Raw genomic sequence first — 20,540 nt, 5'->3', positions numbered from 1 at the left:
TATGCCAACACCCACACATATCAATACACACCCCAACATCCACACATATCAATACATACCCCAACATCCATGCATATCAACACACATGTCCCAACATCCACACACCAACATGCCAACATCCACACATAGCATACACCCCAACATCCACACCAACACATGCCAACATCCACATGTGTCAGACCTATCCTCCAATATGGATCTTCATACCAATGCTCACACCCACCCACACTAACACCTCACACCCCAAGACCGACACCCACCACACCCTCACTAGCATCCACCCACACATCAGCACCCAATGACATTCATCCACACACCAATTCCTGATGCACAGCACTGATCCACTCCCACACCCCAGCATTCACCCTCCCAGCGTCCTCCCTCACACACTCAGCATCTACACACCATCTGTATACTCTCACAGCACATTCACACCAACAGCCCACGTGCCCTGTGTGCACTCCCACTCTTGTACACTCATACCTCACCCATACCACACTCACACTTCCCATGCTCACACACAGCACATGTCCTCACACATGACACCCATGTGCTCACACACCTGTACTCTGGTTCTCGCTGTGTGTCTGAGCTCAGGCTCCATGCTGGACCTCAGCTGTAGCCTCTCCCTCACCACAGGCCTGAGGCCCAGAGCTGTAGAAGAAGCAATACAAACCCAAGGTTGCCCAGGGATCGAGAAACCCACGTGGAGGGCACCGGAGGGCTGGGGTCACCCAGGGGGTCGCCTGGCAGCCCGGGCCAGCCTGCATGGAGCCTCCCTCTGGACTTCAGCCTCCAGGGTGGGTGGCATGGGCCACGCAGGCCTGGAACGGCCCTCTGGGGACCTCAGCCCCTGCCAAGGGGCTGTGCCCTGCTCCAGCGAGCTCACTCCTCCCAGACTGGCTGGTTAATAAGAAGCCCAGCCTGGGGCAGCACCACGGACTTTGGCTGCTGGAGATCACGCAGAATCCCTGCACAGTCCCTCCAGAGGACGTCCAGAGCAAGACACTGGCCATGACCCAGCTGGTGGAATGTGTCCCCAACTTCTCAGAGGGGAACAACCAGGAGGTGAGGGAATGGGGGAGGAGGTGAGAGCGTGGAGGAGGTGAGAGCATGGGGGAGGAGGTGAGAGCGTGGAGGAGGAGGTGAGAGCGTGGAGGAGGTGAGAGCGTGGAGGAGGAGGTGAGAGCGTGGAGGAGGTGAGAGCATGGAGGAGGTGAGAGCGTGGAGGAGGTGAGAGCGTGGAGGAGGAGGTGAGAGCGTGGAGGAGCAGGTGAGAGCGTGGAGGAGGTGAGAGCGTGGAGGAGGTGAGAGCATGGAGGAGGAGGTGAGAGCGTGGAGGAGGAGGTGAGAGCGTGGAGGAGGTGAGAGCATGGAGGAGGAGGTGAGAGCGTGGAGGAGGTGAGAGCGTGGAGGAGGAGGTGAGAGCGTGGAGGAGGTGAGAGCGTGGAGGAGGTGAGAGCGTGGAGGAGGAGGTGAGAGCGTGGAGGAGGTGAGAGCGTGGAGGAGGTGAGAGCGTGGAGGAGGTGAGAGCGTGGAGGAGGAGGTGAGAGCGTGGAGGAGGAGGTGAGAGCGTGGAGGAGGAGGTGAGAGCGTGGAGGAGGAGGTGAGAGCGTGGAGGAGGAGGTGAGAGCGTGGAGGAGGTGAGAGCGTGGAGGAGGAGGTGAGAGCGTGGAGGAGGAGGTGAGAGCGTGGAGGAGGAGGTGAGAGCGTGGAGGAGGAGGTGAGAGCGTGGAGGAGGAGGTGAGAGCGTGGAGGAGGAGGTGAGAGCGTGGAGGAGGAGGTGAGAGCGTGGAGGAGGAGGTGAGAGCGTGGAGGAGGTGAGAGCGTGGAGGAGGAGGTGAGAGCGTGGAGGAGGAGGTGAGAGCGTGGAGGAGGTGAGAGCGTGGAGGAGTTGAGAGCGTGGAGGAAGAGGTGAAAGCGTGGAGGAGGAGGTGAGAGCGTGGAGGAGATGAGAGCGTGGAGGAGGAGGTGAGAGCGTGGAGGAGGAGGTGAGAGCGTGGAGGAGGAGGTGAGAGCGTGGAGGAGGAGGTGAGAGCGTGGAGGAGGAGGTGAGAGCGTGGAGGAGGTGAGAGCGTGGAGGAGGAGGTGAGAGCGTGGAGGAGGAGGTGAGAGCATGGAGGAGGTGAGAGCGTGGAGGAGGAGGTGAGACCTGGAGGAGGAGGTGAGTGCGTGGAGGAGGAGGTGAGAGCGTGGAGGAGGAGGTGAGTGCGTGGAGGAGGAGGTGAGAGCGTGGTGGAGGAGGTGAGAGCGTGGAGGAGGAGGTGAGAGCGTGGAGGAGGTGAGAGCGTGGAGGAGGAGGTGAGAGCGTGGAGGAGGAGGTGAGAGCGTGGAGGAGGTGAGAGCGTGGAGGAGGAGGTGAGAGCGTGGAGGAGGAGGTGAGAGCGTGGAGGAGGAGGTGAGAGCGTGGAGGAGGTGAGAGCGTGGAGGAGGAGGTGAGAGCGTGGAGGAGGTGAGAGCGTGGAGGAGGAGGTGAGAGCGTGGAGGAGGAGGTGAGAGCGTGGAGGAGGTGAGAGCGTGGAGGAGGAGGTGAGAGTGTGGAGGAGGAGGTGAGAGCGTGGAGGAGGAGGTGAGAGCGTGGAGGAGGTGAGAGCGTGGAGGAGGTGAGAGCGTGGAGGAGGTGAGAGCTTGGAGGAGGAGGTGAGAGCGTGGAGGAGGAGGTGAGAGCGTGGAGGAGGTGAGAGAGTGGAGGAGGAGGTGAGAGCGTGGAGGAGGAGGTGAGAGCGTGGAGGAGGAGGTGAGAGCGTGGAGGAGGTGAGAGCGTGGAGGAGGAGGTGAGAGCGTGGCGGAGGAGTTGAGAGCGTGGAGGAGGTGAGAGCATGGAGGAGGAGGTGAGAGCGTGGAGGAGGAGGTGAGAGCGTGGAGGAGGAGGTGAGAGCGTGGAGGAGGTGAGAGCGTGGAGGAGGTGAGAGTGTGGAGGAGGAGGTGAGAGCGTGGAGGAGGTGAGAGCGTGGAGGAGGTGAGAGCGTGGAGGAGGAGGTGAGAGCGTGGAGGAGGAGGTGAGAGCGTGGAGGAGGTGAGAGCGTGGAGGAGGTGAGAGCGTGGAGGAGGAGGTGAGAGCGTGGAGGAGGAGGTGAGAGCGTGGAGGAGGAGGTGAGAGCATGGAGGAGGTGAGAATGTAGAGGAAGTGAGAGTGTGGCGTATCAGGATACGGACAAAGGAGCTTGTGGGGTGCAGCAGGACTTGTCCCTTCTGGTCCCTCAATGCAGCCCTGTCTTCTGGCTCCCAGGGGAGCTTGGTGTGAGGGGAGGGACTCTGGAGGTGATGGTTGGGGGGTGGGACTCTGGAGGTGATGGTGTGGGGGTAGGGACTGTGGAGGTGATGGTGTGGGGGAAGGACTCTGGAGGTGATGGTGTGAGGGTCGGCTCCCTGGGACCCCTCCCCAGCCTGGATCCTGCAGCCAGGCCTGAGCTCTTCCCCTCCCCAGGGGACTGAGCGCGGGCCTGGTCCTGTCCAGGTGATCGATGCCATCTCCCAGGCCATCGCCCAGACGCCGGGCTGTGTGCTCCTGGACGTGGACGCGGGGCCTTCTGCCAACCGCACGGTCTACACCTTCGTGGGGCCGCCCGAGTGCGTGGTGGAGGGGGCGCTCGGCGCAGCCCGCGCAGCCTGGCGGCTCATCGACATGAGCAGACACAAGGGTAAGGCCGGCCTGGGGAGAGGCGGGCATTGCCCTGGCTCAGAGTCCTGTCCCTGTGTCTTGAGAGGAAATGGCTCCAGCTAGGCTGCCCCGGGGCGTCTCCTCCAGCCCTGAGGTTGGGGCTGTCGGGCTGGGGTCCAGGTTAGGGCCGCCCTGGGTGTGGCCTGGTCTTCCTGCAGCTCTCTGCTGGGTCTGTGAGCCTGGCTGCCTGGGAGGGGCCGGGCACCCACTGTCCTGACCTGCAGGGGCTTGCTTATCCCAGGACACCAGCCTGTCTGGCTCCTCCAAACCAAACACTGGGGATGGGGAAGGCAGAGGCAAAGGTCAGTGGACACAGTGCCCTGAGGGTAGGGGGGCGGGGAGGGGGATCACGGGGGTCAAAGCAGAAAGCAGATGAGAGTTTTGCCAAGGGGAGGAAGAGCTGGGTTTGTGGGCCGAGAGACTGGCTTCTCCACCACAGCAGAGCAATGTGGTGGCAAGGATTTGCTGCCAGAGAGAAGCCCTCCCCTGTGGCAGAACGCCCCCCCCCGGGACAGAACCCTCCCGGGACAGACTCCCCCAGGGCAGACACCCCCATCCCCCTCCAGCCTGGCCAGTCTGGGGGACCCAGAGCCGGACAGGCTGGCGGGGACGCACTGCGAAGGCTGAGAAAACTGGTGGGAGCCAGGGAGGGCCAGGCTGTTTCTGGTCCTTGGAGGAAAGAGAGAGGTTCATCCCGGAGGCACCAGTTTGCTCAGGCCTGGTGGCCTCTCCAGGGTCTTAGGGCCTCTCTTCCTGGCCATGGCGACAGCTCGGTTGTTTCCTGGGATCTCTGGCATCCCGCAGGTTTGTGGGGAAAGTTGCTGCTGCCCCTAGTGACTGGATATTTCCCTGTGCTCAGAGCGGCCAGCTGTGTGGATGATGGAGAACAGACTGGGGACTGAAAGGGGGCATGCACGAGCTTCCACTCCATGTGCCCACAGGGGATCACCCTCCATGTCCCTCCCGTGTGCCCACAGGGGAGCACCCTCCATGTCCCTCCCGTGTGCCCACAGGGGAGCACCCTCCATGTCCCTCCCGTGTGCCCACAGGGGAGCACCCTCCATGTCCCTCCCGTGTGCCCCACGGGGAGCACCCTCCATGTCCCTCCCGTGTGCCCGCAAGGGAGCACCCTCCATGTCCCTCCCGTGTGCCCGCAGGGGAGCACCCTCCATGTCCCTCTCGTGTGCCCCACGGGGGAGCACCCTCCATGTCCCTCTCGTGTGCCCCACGGGGGAGCACCTCCATGTCCCTCCTGTGTGCCCCCAGGGGAGCACTCTCCATGTCCCTCCCGTGTGCCCACAGGGGAGCACCCTCCAAGTCCCTTCTGTGTGCCCGCAGGGGAGCACCCTCCATCTCCCTCCTGTGTGCCCACAGGGGAGCACCCTCCATCTCCCTCCTGTGTGCCCCCAGGGGAGCACCCTCCATGTCCCTCCTGTGTGCCCGGAGGGGAGCACCCTCCATGTCCCTCCCGTGTGCCCACAGGGGAGCACCCTCCATGTCCCTCCTGTGTGCCCCCAGGGGAGCACCCTCCATGTCCTTCCCGTGTGCCCACAGGGGAGCACCCTCCATGTCCCTCCCGTGTGCCCACAGGGGAGCACCCTCCATGTCCCTCCCATGTGCCCACAGGGGAGCACCCTCCATGTCCCTCCCGTGTGCCCGGAGGGGAGCACCCTCCATGTCCTTCCTGTGTGCCCACAGGGGAGCACCCTCCATGTCCCTCCCGTGTGCCCGCAGGGGAGCACCCTCCATGTCCCTCCCGTGTGCCCGGAGGGGAGCATCCTCCATGTCCCTCTCGTGTGCCCCACGGGGGAGCACCCTCCATGTCCCTCCTGTGTGCCCCCAGGGGAGCACTCTCCATGTCCCTCCCGTGTGTCTGCAGGGGAGCACCCTCCAAGTCCCTTCTGTGTGCCTGCAGGGGAGCACCCTCCATCTCCCTCCTGTGTGCCCCCAGGGGAGCACCCTCCATGTCCCTCCTGTGTGCCCCCAGGGGAGCACCCTCCATCTCCCTCCTGTGTGGCCCCAGGGGAGCACCCTCCAAGTCCCTCCTGTGTGCCCCCAGGGGAGCACCCTCCAAGTCCCTCCTGTGTGCCTGCAGGGGAGCACCCTCCAAGTCCCTCCTGTGTGCCTGCAGGGGAGCACTCTCCATGTCCCTCCCGAGTGCCCCCAGGGGAGCACCCTCCAAGTCCCTCCTGTGTGCCTGCAGAGGAGCACCCTCCAAGTCCCTCCTGTGTGTCTGCAGGGGAGCACCCTCCATGTCCCTCCTGTGTGCCTTCAGGGGAGCACCCTCCATGTCCCTCCCGTGTGCCCGGAGGGGAGCACCCTCCATGTCCCTCCCCTCTGCTCTGCTGGGGAGCACCCTCCATGTCCCTCCCGTGTGCCCACAGGGGAGCACCCTCCATGTCCCTCCCGTGTGCCCACAGGGGAGCACCCTCTATGTCCCTCCCGTGTGCCTGCAGGGGAGCACCCTCCATGTCCCTCCTGTGTGCCCCCAGGGGAGCACCCTCCATGTCCCTCCCCTGTGCTCTGCAGGGGAGCACCCTCCATGTCCCTCCCGTGTGCCTTCAGGGGAGCACCCTCCATGTCCCTCCCGTGTGCCCACAGGGGAGCACCCTCCATGTCCCTCCTGTGTGTCTGCAGGGGAGCACCCTCCATGTCCCTCCCCTCTGCTCTGCAGGGGAGCACCCTCCATGTCCCTCCCCTCTGCTCTGCAGGGGAGCACCCTCTATGTCCCTCCCGTGTGCCCACAGGGGAGCACCCTCCATGTCCCTCCCGTGTGCCCACAGGGGAGCACCCTCCATGTCCTTCCTGTGTGCCCCCAGGGGAGCACCCTCCATGTCCTTCCTGTGTGCCCCCAGGGGAGCACCCTCCATGTCCCTCCTGTGTGCCCGCAGGGGAGCACCCTCCATGTCCCTCCTGTGTGCCCACAGGGGAGCACCCTCCATGTCCCTCCCCTGTGCTCTGCAGGGGAGCACCCTCCATGTCCCTCCCCTGTGCTCTGCAGGGGAGCACCCTCCATGTCCCTCCCGTGTGCCTTCAGGGGAGCACCCTCCATGTCCCTCCCGTGTGCCCACAGGGGAGCACCCTCCATGTCCCTCCCCTGTATCCACAGGGGAGCACCCTCGCATGGGGGCTCTGGATGTCTGCCCCTTCATCCCAGTGAGGGGTGTCAGCATGGACGAGTGTGTGCTCTGTGCCCAGGCCTTCGGCCGGAGGCTGGCGGAGGAGCTGCATGTGCCCGGTGAGTGCCCTGAGAAGCCCTGGGGTTCCAGGGACATGAAGCACCTTCCTGTTCTCTGCCCTTGACATCTCTCAGAAGCTCAGGTCTGGCACGTGAGGTGGACGTGCCTGTAATCCCATCTCTCAGACACAGCCCCACCCACTGACCACAGGACACAGCCACGCCTACTGACCACAGGACACAGCCCCACCCACTGACCACAGGACACAGCCACGCCCACTGACCACAGGACACAGCCATGCCTACTGACCACAGGACACAGCCCCACCCACTGACCACAGGACACAGCCCCACCCACTGACCACAGGACACAGCCATGCCCACTGAGCACAGAACACAGCCCCACCCACTCACCACAGGACACAGCCACGCCCACAGACCACAGAACACTGCCACACCCACTCACCATAGGACACATCCACAACCACCACAGGACACAGCCACACCCATCGACCATGGGACACATCCACGCCCACTGACCACTGGACACATCCACGCCCACTGACCACGGGACACAGACACGCCCACTGACCATGGGACACAGACACGCCCACTGACCACGGGACACAGCCATGCCCACTCCAGGCTCTGCTTCTGGGCAGGGCAGTTAGCTGTCCAGTGAGCTGTCCAGTGAGATTGGTCGGTTGCACTCTGGGAGATAAACTTTGTCAAGCAGGTATGGACAGCAAGGGTGGCGGGCAGCCAGGCCTGGATGCTTCCGTCGCAAAGGTGACCTCTGATGCTGCAGGCACTGCAGTGGGGCTCGCAGGGGTTTTCTCTGTATTTGTCTTGTTCCGGCTGCTGCGGTTAGGGTCATCCACACCTCGGTTCTCCTGACCACGGCCAGGTGGGTGTGAGCCGCATGCCGTGCCCATGGCAATCTTGATATCATCCTGAGGGCAGGGTGGGCGGTCTGCCCCTGGCTGAGGCTGGAGGAGCTGCCTACCTGGGGCCCGGTGCCCTGGACACCAGCTCTCCCTCACCGGGGACCTGACCAGCTGGCTCCCTTGCAGTGTACCTGTACGGCCAGGCAGCGCGGACAGCTGGTCGTCGAACCCTGCCAGCCATCCGGGCGGGGGAGTACGAGGGTCTGCCTGAGAAGGTGCTGTGCTCAGAAGGCCGGGCCTGGGTGGGTGGCTGCCCTCCCCCCAGTCCTGGTGCCCAGGTCCTCCTTACCCTGTGGAATGCCCCACAGCTCAAGCAGGCAGAATGGGCCCCTGACTTCGGCCCCAGCTCCTTCGTCCCCAGCTGGGGAGCCACGGTCACGGGTGCTCGGAAATTCCTCATCGCCTTCAACATCAACCTGCTCAGTACCAAGGAGCAGGCCCACCGCATCGCCCTCAACCTGAGGGAGCAGGGCCGAGGGAAGGACCAGGCAAGTGGCCGTGGGCTTCTTTTTTCTCATTCCCACCCCACCCCCTATTCTGGGAGCCACAGCAGCTCGTGGGGGGGGTAGGGCTGAGACCGGGGAGGAGCCAATCAGTATGGAGGGGTCAGCTGTCTCCATAGCATGGCCATCAGGCGGCTTGGCCTCTGACTAAGGACCGGCTCCCACCAGCAAGGTCAGGGTGTGAGGAGCACTTGCTGTGGCAGACATTTCCACAGAGGCAGGCCCAGAGCCTGCTACTAAACACGTGCAGCACTGCTAGGTCAGTGGTTCATGCCTACAATCCAAGCCACTCGGGAGGCTGAGGTCTGAAGCCGGCCTGGGCAGACAAATCTTGGAGACTCCTGTCCCCAAAGAACCAGAGCTAGAACCGGGGGTGTGGCCCAAGTAGTAGCATGCTAGACGTGAGGGAAAAGCAGAGTGAGAATGAGAGGCACAGGGTTCGAGCCCGAGTACCAGCAAAACCCAAAACAGCCCAAAGCAGCATTCATCCTGAGGACAGAGCAGCTGTCTCCAGCCCCAGGTGGCGGGTGCCCAGGTTCCGGTCCCTAACCCTCGGAGCCCGGGAGCCCCGCTTCTCGGCGATACACACGCTGCACGTGTGCCACTCAGAGCAGGGGACCCTCAAGTCTTTGTCCTTCCCCACTCAGGGGCTCTGTCCAGGGCCCCTCACATGGCTTAGTGAGGGCCAGAGAGGAAGGGGCTTGGGAGAAGGGGAATTGGCACCCTGCTGGCCCAGCAGCTCCTCCAGGGCACAGGTGGGTGGGCACTCACGGTGCCGTCCCCTAGCGGACCCCGGCCAGAGAAGGGCCTGGCTGTCAGGCTGTCCCCCCTTGCCCTGCACTGGGGAGCCCAGGCATGGTGAGGGGCGCTCGATACCCAGCGCCTGGAAGGCTTGGGCAGGGCCCGGGGGCGGGCCTCCCTCTCCAACCCGGGAAACGTGATTCCTTTGCAGCCAGGACGCTTGAAAAAGGTCCAGGGCATCGGCTGGTACCTGGATGAGAAGAACTTGGCTCAGGTGTCCACAAACCTCCTGGACTTCGAGGTCACCGGCCTGCACACAGTCTATGAGGAGACCTGCAGAGAGGCTCAGGTGGGCAGCGCGGGTGCCCACTCCCAGCCTGCGCCCCCACCCCCGGGCTGACACCACACCTGCCTTGGCAGGAGCTGAGCCTGCCGGTGGTGGGCTCCCAGCTAGTGGGCCTGGTGCCCCTGAAGGCCTTGCTGGACACTGCAGCCTTCTACTGCCACAAGGAGAACCTGTTCGTGCTGGAGGAGGAGCAGCGCATCAGGCTGGTGAGTCTGGCCCAGGGGGTGGGGCAGGCTCCGGAAGGCTCCGGGCACCATCTCTGGGGCTGTGGGCTCTGGGAGCAGGCCTCAGAGGCCCGGGCTCAACCCTGAGAGGCCCGCTTCCCCATCCCCAGCTCCAGCTCCTGTTTCCCTGGCTTGAGTGTAGGAATCACGATTTTCATTTTCATCACCTGCTATGAAAACGAGAAGATTTTACTCTTCTCTTTTTTCCTTTGTCTCCTGATTTTAAAAAATATTTTTGAGGGCTGGGAAGATGGCTCAGTGGTAGAGCGTTTGCCTTGCATGCCTGAGGCCCTGGGTTCGATTCCTCAGCACCACATAAACAGAAAAAGCCAGAAGTGGCGCTGTGGCTCAAGTGGCAGAGCGCTAGCCTTGAGCTGAATTGCTGAGGGACAGCACCAGGCCCAGAGTTCAGGCCCCACAACTGGACAAAACAACAACAACAACAACAACAAAAACCTTCAGCACCTGCTGTCAATGCTAGACAATGTCATTGACTTTTGGGAAGAATTCGACACCTTGGCGTGAGCAGAAGTCTGCTCCAGAGTTGAGCAGTGTTGTTACTCTCACCTTCCTACTCTCTTTGAACATGTGACCTTTCCTTCGTCTAATCACATCCCTAAACAGAGTCACACTGTGCAGGCTTGTGTGTGATCCCACAGCCTTCCTGTTGAGTCTGCCCCAAGCGTGTCTTGTGCCCACAGGCCTCTGTGGAGGGCCCCAGGGCTTTGCTCTGTAGCTCGGACGTTTGGGGATGTCTTTCTATACCTTCTGGTACAATGGCTGCATCACTGGATTCCAAATCTCCTGTTTTCCTCTGGGAGCATGCAGACACATCTTCTCCATCTTCCAGAAGCAAAGGTCTGGGCTGGGAAGGTGGCTCAGTGGTAGAGTGCTTACCTAGCATGCATGAAGCCCTGGGTTTAATTCCTCAGTACCACATAGACAGAAAAACCTAGCAGTGGTGCTGTGGCTCCAGTGGTAGAGTGCTAGCATTGAACAAAAGAAGCTCAGGGACAGTGCCCAGGCCCTGAAGTCAGTGCCCAGCTCCAGGACTGGCAAAAAAAGAAAGAACAAAAAAGAAGCAAAGGTCTCTTGGGGAGGTGAGAGGGCAGCACAGCCAGCTCAGTCCAGACACATTTCCACTCCAGGGCCTGCCTTCTTATTCCTGCTAGATGTGTCTTGGTTTTGACTAAGCTAAGTGTTTTCTAGATTAGTAGATTTGTAGATACTATCCTTCCTTAGTTCCAAGAATATTCTCTTTGTGTGTGTGTGTGTGTGTGTGTGTGTGTGTACATGCGCTGGTACAGGGCTTGAACACAGCTTCTTTTGCTCACAGCTGGCACCCTATCACTTGGGACTCGGAATCCTGGCTTCACAATTTCTGAGCACATGCTCTTTGGAAGTGTATCTGCAGCAGTTCTTGTCATCCTGGGTTTATTTCTCCTCCGAAGGGGACTTATGCTCCAGCTGTGTGCTTGGGGGCTCTATCCCTCCCAGAGGGTACTTTAAGCTGAGCCTTGTGCTTGCAGCCCTGGAAACACTGGGTAGGGAGCTGTGCCAGTCAAGGGGTTGAGGAAGCCCAGCGGCAAGGAAGTTGCCAAGATCCTTCTTCCGGCCAGTGTAATTCATCCATAGCATGCCACCCCTGTGTCTGCGGTCCGGCACGCCACACGGTCCATGGCCATGCCACCCGTGTCTGCGGTCTGGTGCGCTGCACGGTCCATGGTCATGCCACCCCTGTGTCTGCGGTCTGGTGCACCACACGGTCCATGGCCATGCCACCCCTGTGTCTGTGGTCTGGTGCACCGCAGGACTGCCAGGAGGGCCACTCTCTTAGGACAGAGCCAGAGTCAGGATTAGTGGCCTCCGACAGCCTATCCGGCTCAGCCAGCGTTGACAACGGCTGAGGAACTCTCTGAGGTCTTTTCTTCGGTGCTGGGAGGCCCTGGGCCCCTTGCTGGTCATTCTGTGGTCTCTGGCCCAGAGTGTCCACTCTTGGGGTGTGTCTCGGAAGGAACAGCGCCACCGTCACACGAGTGTTAGCATTTCACCCCGAATGTGGGTGACACTCACCTTTCTCACCGTCACCCCAGCCTTCTTAGACACTGACAGTCAGAACCTCGTCCCCAGACGGGGCCCGGGCCGCTCGGCCGGGGCCTGGTTCCCAGACCCTGTGCTGGGCAGCCGTGCCCCTCTCTGGCCTGTTTCCTGTGGGTGCAGTCTTTCAGGAGCCATTTGGGGGCACCTGGAGGGGGTGTGGCAGCCTCCCAAGAGGCAAATCCGGCTCTGGGCCACAGGCAGGGCTGAGGGGGACCCTCTCCTCCAGGTGATCCACAGGCTGGGCCTGGATTCGCTGGCGCCCTTCAACCCCAAGGAGAGAATCATCGAGTGAGGCCCCTCCCGCCCCTCCCGCCCCCCCTCCCAGGCCCAGAGCCCCGCCCGGCCCAGAGCCACGCCCCTGCCCCGCCCAGGCCCAGAGCCCCGCCCTGCCCCGTCCAGAGCCACGCCCCTGCCCCGCCCAGGCCCAGAGCCCCGCCCCGCCCCGAGCCACGCCCACGCCCCGCCCAGGCCCAGAGCCCCGCCCCGGCCCCGCCCAGAGCCCCGCCCCGCCCCGCCCAGAGCCACGCCCCTGCCCCGCCCAGGCCCAGAGCCCCGCCCGGCCCAGAGCCACGCCCCTGCCCCGCCCCGCCCCGAGCCACGCCCACGCCCCGCCCGGCCCAGAGCCACGCCCCTGCCCCGCCCCGCCCCGAGCCACGCCCACGCCCCGCCCAGGCCCAGAGCCCCGCCCCGGCCCCGCCCAGAGCCCGGCCCCGCCCCGGCCCCGCCCCGAGCCCCGCCCCGGCCCCGCCCCGAGCCCCGCCCCGGCCCCGCCCCGGCCCCGTCCAGAGCCCCGGCCCCGCCCAGAGCCCCGCCCAGAGCCCCACCCCGGCCCCGCCCAGAGCCCCGCCCAGAGCCCCGCCCCGGCCCCGCCCAGAGCCCCGCCCCGGCCCCGCCCAGGGCCCCGGCCCCGCCCAGAGCCCAGCCCCGGCCCCGCCCAGAGCCCCGCCCCGGCCCCGCCCAGAGCCCCGGCCCGGCCCCGCCCAGAGCCCCGGCCCGGCCCCGCCCAGAGCCCCGGCCCGGCCCCGCCCAGAGCCCCGCCTGCCCGCAGGTACCTGGTGCCGGAGGACGCCGGGCGGAGCCTGCTGGACGGGTCCCTGAGCGCCTTCATCCGCGAGGTGGGCGCGCGCTCTGCGGCCCCAGGGGGCGGCTCGGTGGCGGCGACTGTGGCGGCCATGGTGAGTGCGGGAGGGGGGGACCCGCGTGCGGGACCCGGGGAGGGAACCTGGGGAGGGGGCCCGGGGAGGGGTCCGGGGAGGGGTCCGGGGAGGGGTCCGGGGAGGGGTCCGGGGAGGGAACCTGGGGAGGGGGTCAGGGGAGGGGCCCGGGGAGGGGTCCGGGGAGGGGCCCGGGGAGGGGTCCGGGGAGGGGGCCCGGGGAGGGGGTCCGGGGAGGGGTCCGGGGAGGGGTCCGGGGAGGGGTCCGGGGAGGGAACCTGGGGAGGGGGCCCGGGGAGGGGGTCCGGGGAGGGGTCCGGGGAGGGGTCCGGGGACGGAACCTGGGGAGGGGTCCGGGGAGGGGTCCGGGGAGGGGGTCCGGGGAGGGGGTCCGGGGAGGGGGCCCGGGGAGGGAACCTGGGGAGGAGTCCGGGGAGGGGTCGGGGGAGGGGTCCGGGGAGGGGACCCGGGGAGGGGGTCCGGGGAGGGGGTCGGGGGAGGGGTCTGGGGAGGGGGTCCGGGGAGGGGTCCGGGGAGGGGGCCCGGGGAGGGGGTCCGGGGAGGGGATCCGGGGAGGGGTCCGGGGAGGGGGTCCGGGGAGGGGTCCGGGGACGGAACCTGGGGAGGGGTCCGGGGAGGGGGTCCGGGGAGGGGGCCCGGGGAGGGAACCTGGGGAGGAGTCCGGGGAGGGGTCGGGGGAGGGGTCCGGGGAGGGGACCCGGGGAGGGGGTCCGGGGAGGGGGTCGGGGGAGGGGTCTGGGGAGGGGGTCCGGGGAGGGGTCCGGGGAGGGGGCCCGGGGAGGGGGTCCGGGGAGGGGTCCGGGGAGGGGGTCCGGGGAGGGGTCCGGGGAGGGGGTCCTAGTGCGGGCCCCGGCAGGTGGCCCACAGCCTGGCCTCGCAGGGCGCGGCGCTGGGCTCCATGGTGGCCCAGATGACCTACGGGCGGCGCCGGTTCGAGCATCTGGACCCGGCCATGCGGCGCCTGATCCCCGCCTTCCACGCGGCCTCCGCGCGCCTGGCCGCGCTGGTGGACGAGGACGCGCGGGCCTTCGCCGGCTGCCTGGTGAGTGCGCGGGGCCACGCGAGCTGGGGCGGGAGCCCGCGGGGAGGCCCGCGGGGAGGCCGGGGACGGGGAGGCCGGGGACGGGGAGGCCCGCGGGGAGGCCTGGGACGGGGAGGCCGGGGACGGGGAGGCCCGCGGGGAGGCCGGGGACGGGGAGGCCGGGGACGGGGAGGCCGGGGACGGGGAGGCCCGCGGGGAGGCCGGGGACGGGGAGGCCGGGGACGGGGAGGCCCGCGGGGAGGCCGGGGACGGGGAGGCCCGCGGGGAGGCCGGGGACGGGGAGGCCCGCAGGGAGGCCGGGGACGGGGAGGCCGGGGACGGGGAGGCCGGGGACGGGGAGGCCGGGGACGGGGAGGCCCGCGGGGAGGCCGGGGACGGGGAGGCCCGCGGGGAGGCCGGGGACGGGGAGGCCAGGACGGGGAGGCTGAGACCAGGCTAGGGGGCTGGGGGGAGAAGAGCCGGGCCCCCAGCCTCCCCAGAGATGTGCCGAACCCAGAGGCCACCCCACCCAGAGAGGGAGGAAGGAGAGACCCCAAACGAGCTCTGGCTGCACAAGGGAAGTCAAGGAGAGCTGGAGATGAACAGCCCGCGGAGACAGTGCGCTGGAGAGGAGCTGCAGGAGGGCCAAGGGAAGGGCCACCCGCTCCACTGGGGGCAGCCGAGGACGGGAGACACCGACGGGCAGAAAGAACTGAGCAAAGTATCCACCTTGAGCTAAACTATAAATTGAGGGACAATCTTAGTTACTAATTTGAAGACATAATGTTTAGGAAACAGGTAGAGGGAACAGTAAGTAGATAAATGAAAAATTAAAAGACAGGGAAGAAGGTGAAAATAAACACCAAAGGTGTCTGAAAAGCACAAAATAGTGTGGCAAGAGCCCCAGAGGGGCCGCCACGCAAACCACACCCACATGTGAGCCCGGAATTGGTTCACGTTGCTGTGCATGCTGGAGTTCCCAATGAGAGAAGTACCCTATCAAGTACATGAGAGATTTCCAGATGGACCAGGCCGGGACGGAGGGTGGGAAGTGGGGACAGGAGGGGACGGAGGGAGGGCAGTGGAGACAGGAGGGGATGGAGGGTGGGCAGTGGGGACAGGAGGGGACGGAGGGTGGGCAGTGGGGACAGGAGGGGACGGAGGGTGGGCAGTGGGGACAGGAGGGGACGGAGGGTGGGCAGTGGGGACAGGAGGGGACAGAGGGTGGGCAGTGGGGACAGGAGGGGACAGAGGGTGGGCAGTGGAGACAGGAGGGGATGGAGGGTGGGCAGTGGGGACAGGAGGGGACGGAGGGTGGGCAGTGGGGACAGGAGGGGACGGAGGGTGGGCAGTGGGGACGGAGGGTGGGCAGTGGGGACAGGAGGGGATGGAGGGTGGGTAGTGGGGACAGGAGGGGACAGGGTGGGCGGTGGGTGACAGGAGGGGATGGAGGGTGGGTAGTGGGGACAGGAGGGGATGGAGGGTGGGCAGTGGGGACAGGAGGGGACAGGGTGGGCAGTGGGTGACAGGAGGGGACGGAGGGTGGGTAGTGGAGACAGGAGGGGATGGAGGGTGGGCAGTGGGGACAGGAGGGGACGGAGGGTGGGCAGTGGGTGACAGGAGGGGACGGAGGGTGGGCAGTGGGGACAGGATGGGACGGAGGGTGGGCAGTGGGTGACAGGAGGGGACGGAGGGAGGGCAATGGGGACAGGAGGGGACAGGGTGGGCAGTGGGGACAGGAGGGGACAGGGTGGGCAGAGGGAAGGCCATTGGGCTTCTTGGCATCGTGCAGCTGCTTACGTGTTGTTTGAAATGGCTGTGGGTGCTGGAGGGTGTGGCATCTGTAGGAGGGATCCTGGGCAGAATTGAGAAGACCTCCTGGACTTCAGTCTTCCTCTCAGGACCCAGTGCCTGTCCTCCCAGGCACCTGTGGGTCTCTGACTTCGCAGTGTGGCCCTCCCCTGAGGGGTGATGCCAAGAACTGTACAGCACAGATCTCAGAAGCTCTTCCCCCAGAGAATGTGTCTGCCCTGTAGCCTTTCCTGTGGCCTACCCTGTGGTCTGCCCCGTGGCCATCACTGCTGCTGACATGTGTCCCAGGGAACAGCCCTGATCACTGTGAGGCGTTATTTGTTCTTTGTACTGTCAGGAGGCCATGAAGCTGCCCAGGAGCACTCCTGAGGAGAGGAGCAGGTGAGCGACCCGGGTGGAGGAGAGCTGATGCCCTGGCCCAGCCCCAACAGAGGCACTGAGGGACCTGTGCCCGATCCTGCTGAGGTTCTGATTGCTCAGCCTGCAGGGAGGAGTCAGGGGCAGAGGGCCCTGCACCCAGCTCACACCAGCACCCTCCTCCAGACACGCGGCCTCCCAGAGCCCAGCTCACACCAGCACCCTCCTCCTCCAGACACACGGCCTGATAGAGCCCAGCTCACACCAGCACCCTCCTCCAGACACGCGGCCTCCCAGAGCCCAGCTCACACCAGCACCCTCCTCCTCCACACACGCGGCCTCCCAGAGCCCAGCTCACACCAGCACCCTCCTCCTCCAGACACACGGCCTGATAGAGCCCAGCTCACACCAGCACCCTCCTCCAGACACGCGGCCTCCCAGAGCCCAGCTCACACCAGCACCCTCCTCCTCCACACACGCGGCCTCCCAGAGCCCAGCTCACACCAGCACCCTCCTCCAGACACGCGGCCTCCCAGAGCCCAGCTCACACCAGCACCCTCCTCCAGACACGCGGCCTCCCAGAGCCCAGCTCACACCAGCACCCTCCTCCAGACACGCGGCCTCCCAGAGCCCAGCTCACACCAGCACCCTCCTCCTCCACACACACGGCCTCCCAGAGCCCAGCTCACACCAGCACCCTCCTCCCCCACACACGTGACCTCCCAGAGCCCAGCTCACACCAGCACCCTCCTCCTCCAGACACGCGGCCTCCCAGAGCCCAGCTCACACCAGCACCCTCCTCCTCCAGACACACGGCCTGATAGAGCCCAGCTCACACCAGCACCCTCCTCCTCCAGACACACGGCCTGATAGAGCCCAGCTCACACCAGCACCCTCCTCCTCCACACACGTGACCTCCCAGAGCCCAGCTCACACCAGCACCCTCCTCCTCCACACACGCGGCCTCCCAGAGCCCAGCTCACACCAGCACCCTCCTCCTCCACACACGTGACCTCCCGGAGCCCAGCTCACACCAGTACTCTTTCCCTCCAGACACGTGGCTGCCCTGCAGGAGGGGCTGAGGCAGGCAGTATCTGTGCCACTGGCCCTGGCTGAGACCGTGTCTTCGCTGTGGCCGGTGCTTCAGGAGCTGGCCCTGTGTGGGAACCTGGCCTGTCTGTCAGATCTGCAGGTACACGTGCATGGGGCGCGGGTGGCCTCTGGTAGAGGCCTCGGCCTTCTTCTGCAGCTGGGCTGGCTCCTTTGGTTTGTGTTTTGAGCCCAGCTTGCTGTGTGGAGCCTCTGTCTTCCGTGGGCTGGGTGCCAGCTGCTCCGAGGCTTGTTGCAAGCTGCCCGGTGGCCCGGAGTCTCCAGAGCCCCTGGCTGCACAATGCTTCAGGCAGCCGCCCCTCCCTCTTCCTGTCCCTGTCCCAGCAGTCATCTGGATTCACCCTGTGTCTCCTGTGTAGACAGGCCAGGATGAACCACGGCTCTGTTTCTGCAGCCACCCTGGACCCCATGCCCACAGGTCTTTGCAGGAAGAACGACAGCTTTCAGTAGTGCATCCCAGACCCAGAGAAGTGGCCCTCGGTCCCCAGAGGACGTCCTTGGGGACAGGTGTACGCTGCAGAGGGTGCAGCTCAGAGAGACAGCTTTGCTTCTGGGCTGTGGCCTTGCTTCCAGTTTGTCAGCGCACAGGCCCCAGGGCCCACGTCTGCTCTGCTAAGAGGTTTCTACTCGCAGCTCAGAAGTCGGGCTGGGTCTCTGTGTGGGGCAGGGGCAGGGCCCCCAGGTGTGAGGGTAAGGCATCCGTCGGGGCCTGACCTGGCCCTTAGTGGAGCCCTGGCTGAGGCTGCTTGCTCAGTGGGTTTCTGAGGGGCGAAGTCTCTGGGCTGGGCTGGGCAGTCCTGAGTCCAGGAGTCAGCTCCATTCCCTGGTGTTTCCCCAGGTGGCAGCCAAAGCCTTGGAGATGGGTGTCTTTGGTGCATACTTCAACGTGCTTATCAACCTGAAGGACGTGACAGATGATGCGTTTAAGGGCCAGGTGGGCAGACTGGGCCTGGGACAGGCAGGGTTCAGAGGCCTGCGTCCCCCCTCGTGGGCAGGCCAGCTGGAGGTGGACAAGGCTTTGGGTCAGTGCTCTCTGGGAGCTGCCCAGCCCCTGCCCCGGGGAAGTCTGTGCACTGGGCCTGAGGAGCAGCGGGTAGAAAGACCCCGAACAGATTGCACCAAACCTGTGCCTGTGGCACTGTTCAGGACCTGGCCCTGTCAGGCCGGGGACCACAGCGGTGGTCTCCACAGCACCGTTAGAACACACACCCACCAGACCGAAGCACAGCGCCTTGAGTGGGGCTTGGCTCAGTGCTAGAGCATTTCCTAGCAGGCCTGACGCCCTGGGTTCAATCCTCGGTCTCTGTCCCCCCCCCCACTCCCCCTTCTACCTCTCACACACAGTTTGGTTGGCATTCAACACACTCACAGCCTTGTGTGGCCACTACCTCTAACATGTTCCAGAATATTCTCATTCCACTGAAGGAAGCCCTAGCCCCAGCCCTGACACTGTTCCGTGGCATCTCTCTGCTGGACCTATTTTGTGGCTGATTCTAGAATGGGGTGGTGGCAGTGGGTCTCTTCTGGGCTGTGTGTCACTGTCTTGCGGGGTGGTGGGCACGGCCCTCCCCTGACCAGTTGAGGAAAGAAGTAAGAGCAGAGCGGAGTCTGCAAGGTCGCCGGACCCAGCTGTCCCCGGAGCTCTCGTCCATGAGAAGCCTGCCGGAAGCAGCTTTGATGACCCCATCACCTGGGGGCGGGCAGCAGGGAGGTGGCTGTGGAAGCCGGGCCCACAGGCAGCTGTGGGGTGGGCAGTGTCTCGGGGAGGGCGGGCTGTGGGGTGGGCAGTGTCTCGGGGAGGGCGGGCTGTGGGGTGGGCAGTGTCTCGGGGAGGGCGGGCTGTGGGGTGGGCAGTGTCTCGGGGAGGGCGGGCTGTGGGGTGGGCAGTGTCTCGGGGAGGGCGGGCTGAGGGGTGGGCAGTGTCTCGGGCAGGGGCGTGGCCATGGCAGGGTAGAGGTGATACCTGTCTGTCAGATCTGCCGGCAGGCTCAGGTGACACTCCCTTTGTGTCTGTCAGATCCGCCAGCGCATCTCCAGCCTCCTGCAGGAAGCCCAGGCCCAGGCCGCGTCGGTGCTGGACAGCCTGGCGGCACGTGGAGAGTGACAGTGGCCGATGTCCATAGATGTGACCCCCATCTGCCCACGGCCCCAGACCTCAGCACAGTGTGGGCTGGGGCCAAAATGGGGGGAAGGGAGGGGGAGGGGGCCAGTCTGAAGTCTGTGGGTACACGGCCACCTTCTGTTACCCGGGCCTCCAGTAAATCCATGGCAAACCTGTGCACTGTGCTTGCGTTTGGGCAGAGCTCAGAACATGGGCTGGGAGGAGGGCGAGGACAGAGGCCTCTGGCCTTGCGTGGAGGTAACAGCCAGACCTCCAGGGTCCCCCATGCAGCGTGTTTGGGACCCAGGAGGCTCTGGTCAGGGCCTAGGGTGACCAACGGAGGGCTGAGCCCCGGCGGGTGGAAGACCTTGGGGCGCAGGGCTCTTGCTCTGGCAGCATGGAGCCACCCAGGGCCCCAGCTCCAGCCCACCCTTGTCCTTCCTGGAGCTCCATTCCCTCAGCTTCCCTGCTGGACGCACCTCTGGCTTAGAGGTTCCAATAATCAAGCAGTGACTCGCAGATGCACCATTGCGGGCAAACCCCAGAGGTAGGGTTGTATTTGTGATGGGACAACACAGGACACTAAAAACGTGATTTGAGTCAGATGCCGGTGGCTCACATCTATAATCTTAGCAACTCAGGAGGCTGAGATCTGAGGATAGCTGTTCAGAGCCAAAGTCTGAAACTCTCATCTCCAATTAACCAGGAGAATAAAAGCCAGAGGTAGAGATGTGACTCAAGCAGCATAACACCAGCTTTGAGCAAAAAAACCAAGTGAGAAGCTGTGGCCTTGAGGCCAGGCCCCACCACCAGCTCTCCCCCTCAAAAAGGGAAAATGATTTTGGGGTGCATTCTTCTTTTTTGCCCCTGTGGGAGATGAGATGGGACTTGAACTCGCTATCTGTCGCTGACGCTTTACCCTCACTGCCAGCAGAGCCACACGTTCAACCCGACATTCTTGAGCAAAGCAGAAAACTTAAGTATCTCTGGGACAGATTTTGCTGATCAGAAAATCGAGTTCCCTTGTTTCTGGAGAGATAGCATCACTTGTGCGCAGTGGTGAGAACCACGTCCATGGTGTGTGGCCGGCCGGGTGTGGGCTGTCCATCAGAACACAAGGCCCCACGCCGGCCACGTGGACAACGCGCCCCATGAGCCGGCCCGCGAGCGGCCTGCGTGGCAGCTGAAGCCGCATGGGGCTGGCCGGTGAGGCCCAGGACAGCCCTGCCCTGCCGGCCCTGAGGGTGTCCATTGTACCTGTGAG

General features: G+C 64.7%; 1 protein-coding gene across 1 annotated transcript; it reads left to right on the top strand.

Annotated features, from left to right (window-relative positions):
* Positions 1-947: 947 nt before the first annotated feature.
* LOC138832609 (formimidoyltransferase-cyclodeaminase-like) lies at positions 948-19,452 on the top strand. Its single transcript, XM_070030877.1, has 14 exons — positions 948-1,068; positions 3,458-3,641; positions 6,771-6,899; positions 7,913-8,001; positions 8,095-8,274; positions 9,242-9,379; positions 9,451-9,582; positions 11,927-11,988; positions 12,749-12,875; positions 13,756-13,917; positions 16,046-16,089; positions 17,119-17,257; positions 18,014-18,109; positions 19,193-19,452. Exons 1-14 carry the CDS (start codon positions 1,015-1,017, stop codon positions 19,277-19,279), a joined length of 1,623 nt encoding a protein of 540 aa, XP_069886978.1. The 5' UTR covers positions 948-1,014; the 3' UTR covers positions 19,280-19,452.
* Positions 19,453-20,540: the final 1,088 nt, after the last annotated feature.

The sequence above is a fragment of the Dipodomys merriami genome, unplaced genomic scaffold (genome assembly GCF_024711535.1).
Source record: "Dipodomys merriami isolate MVZ:Mamm:240054 unplaced genomic scaffold, mDipMer1.0.p SCAF_2, whole genome shotgun sequence".
Classification (NCBI taxonomy): Eukaryota; Metazoa; Chordata; class Mammalia; order Rodentia; family Heteromyidae; genus Dipodomys; species Dipodomys merriami.
Note: the sequence above shows the minus strand (reverse complement) of the source record. Positions and strands in the feature narration are given on the sequence as shown.

Coding starts and splice junctions, on each gene's coding strand:
- LOC138832609 (XM_070030877.1), top strand. CDS start 1,015: ATGACCCAGCTGGTGGAATGTGTCCCCAACTTCTCAGAGGGGAACAAC. Junction 11,989..12,748: donor CCCAAGGAGAGAATCATCGA/GTGAGGCCCCTC, acceptor GCCTGCCCGCAG/GTACCTGGTGCCGGAGGACG. Junction 18,110..19,192: donor ATGATGCGTTTAAGGGCCAG/GTGGGCAGACTG, acceptor TGTGTCTGTCAG/ATCCGCCAGCGCATCTCCAG.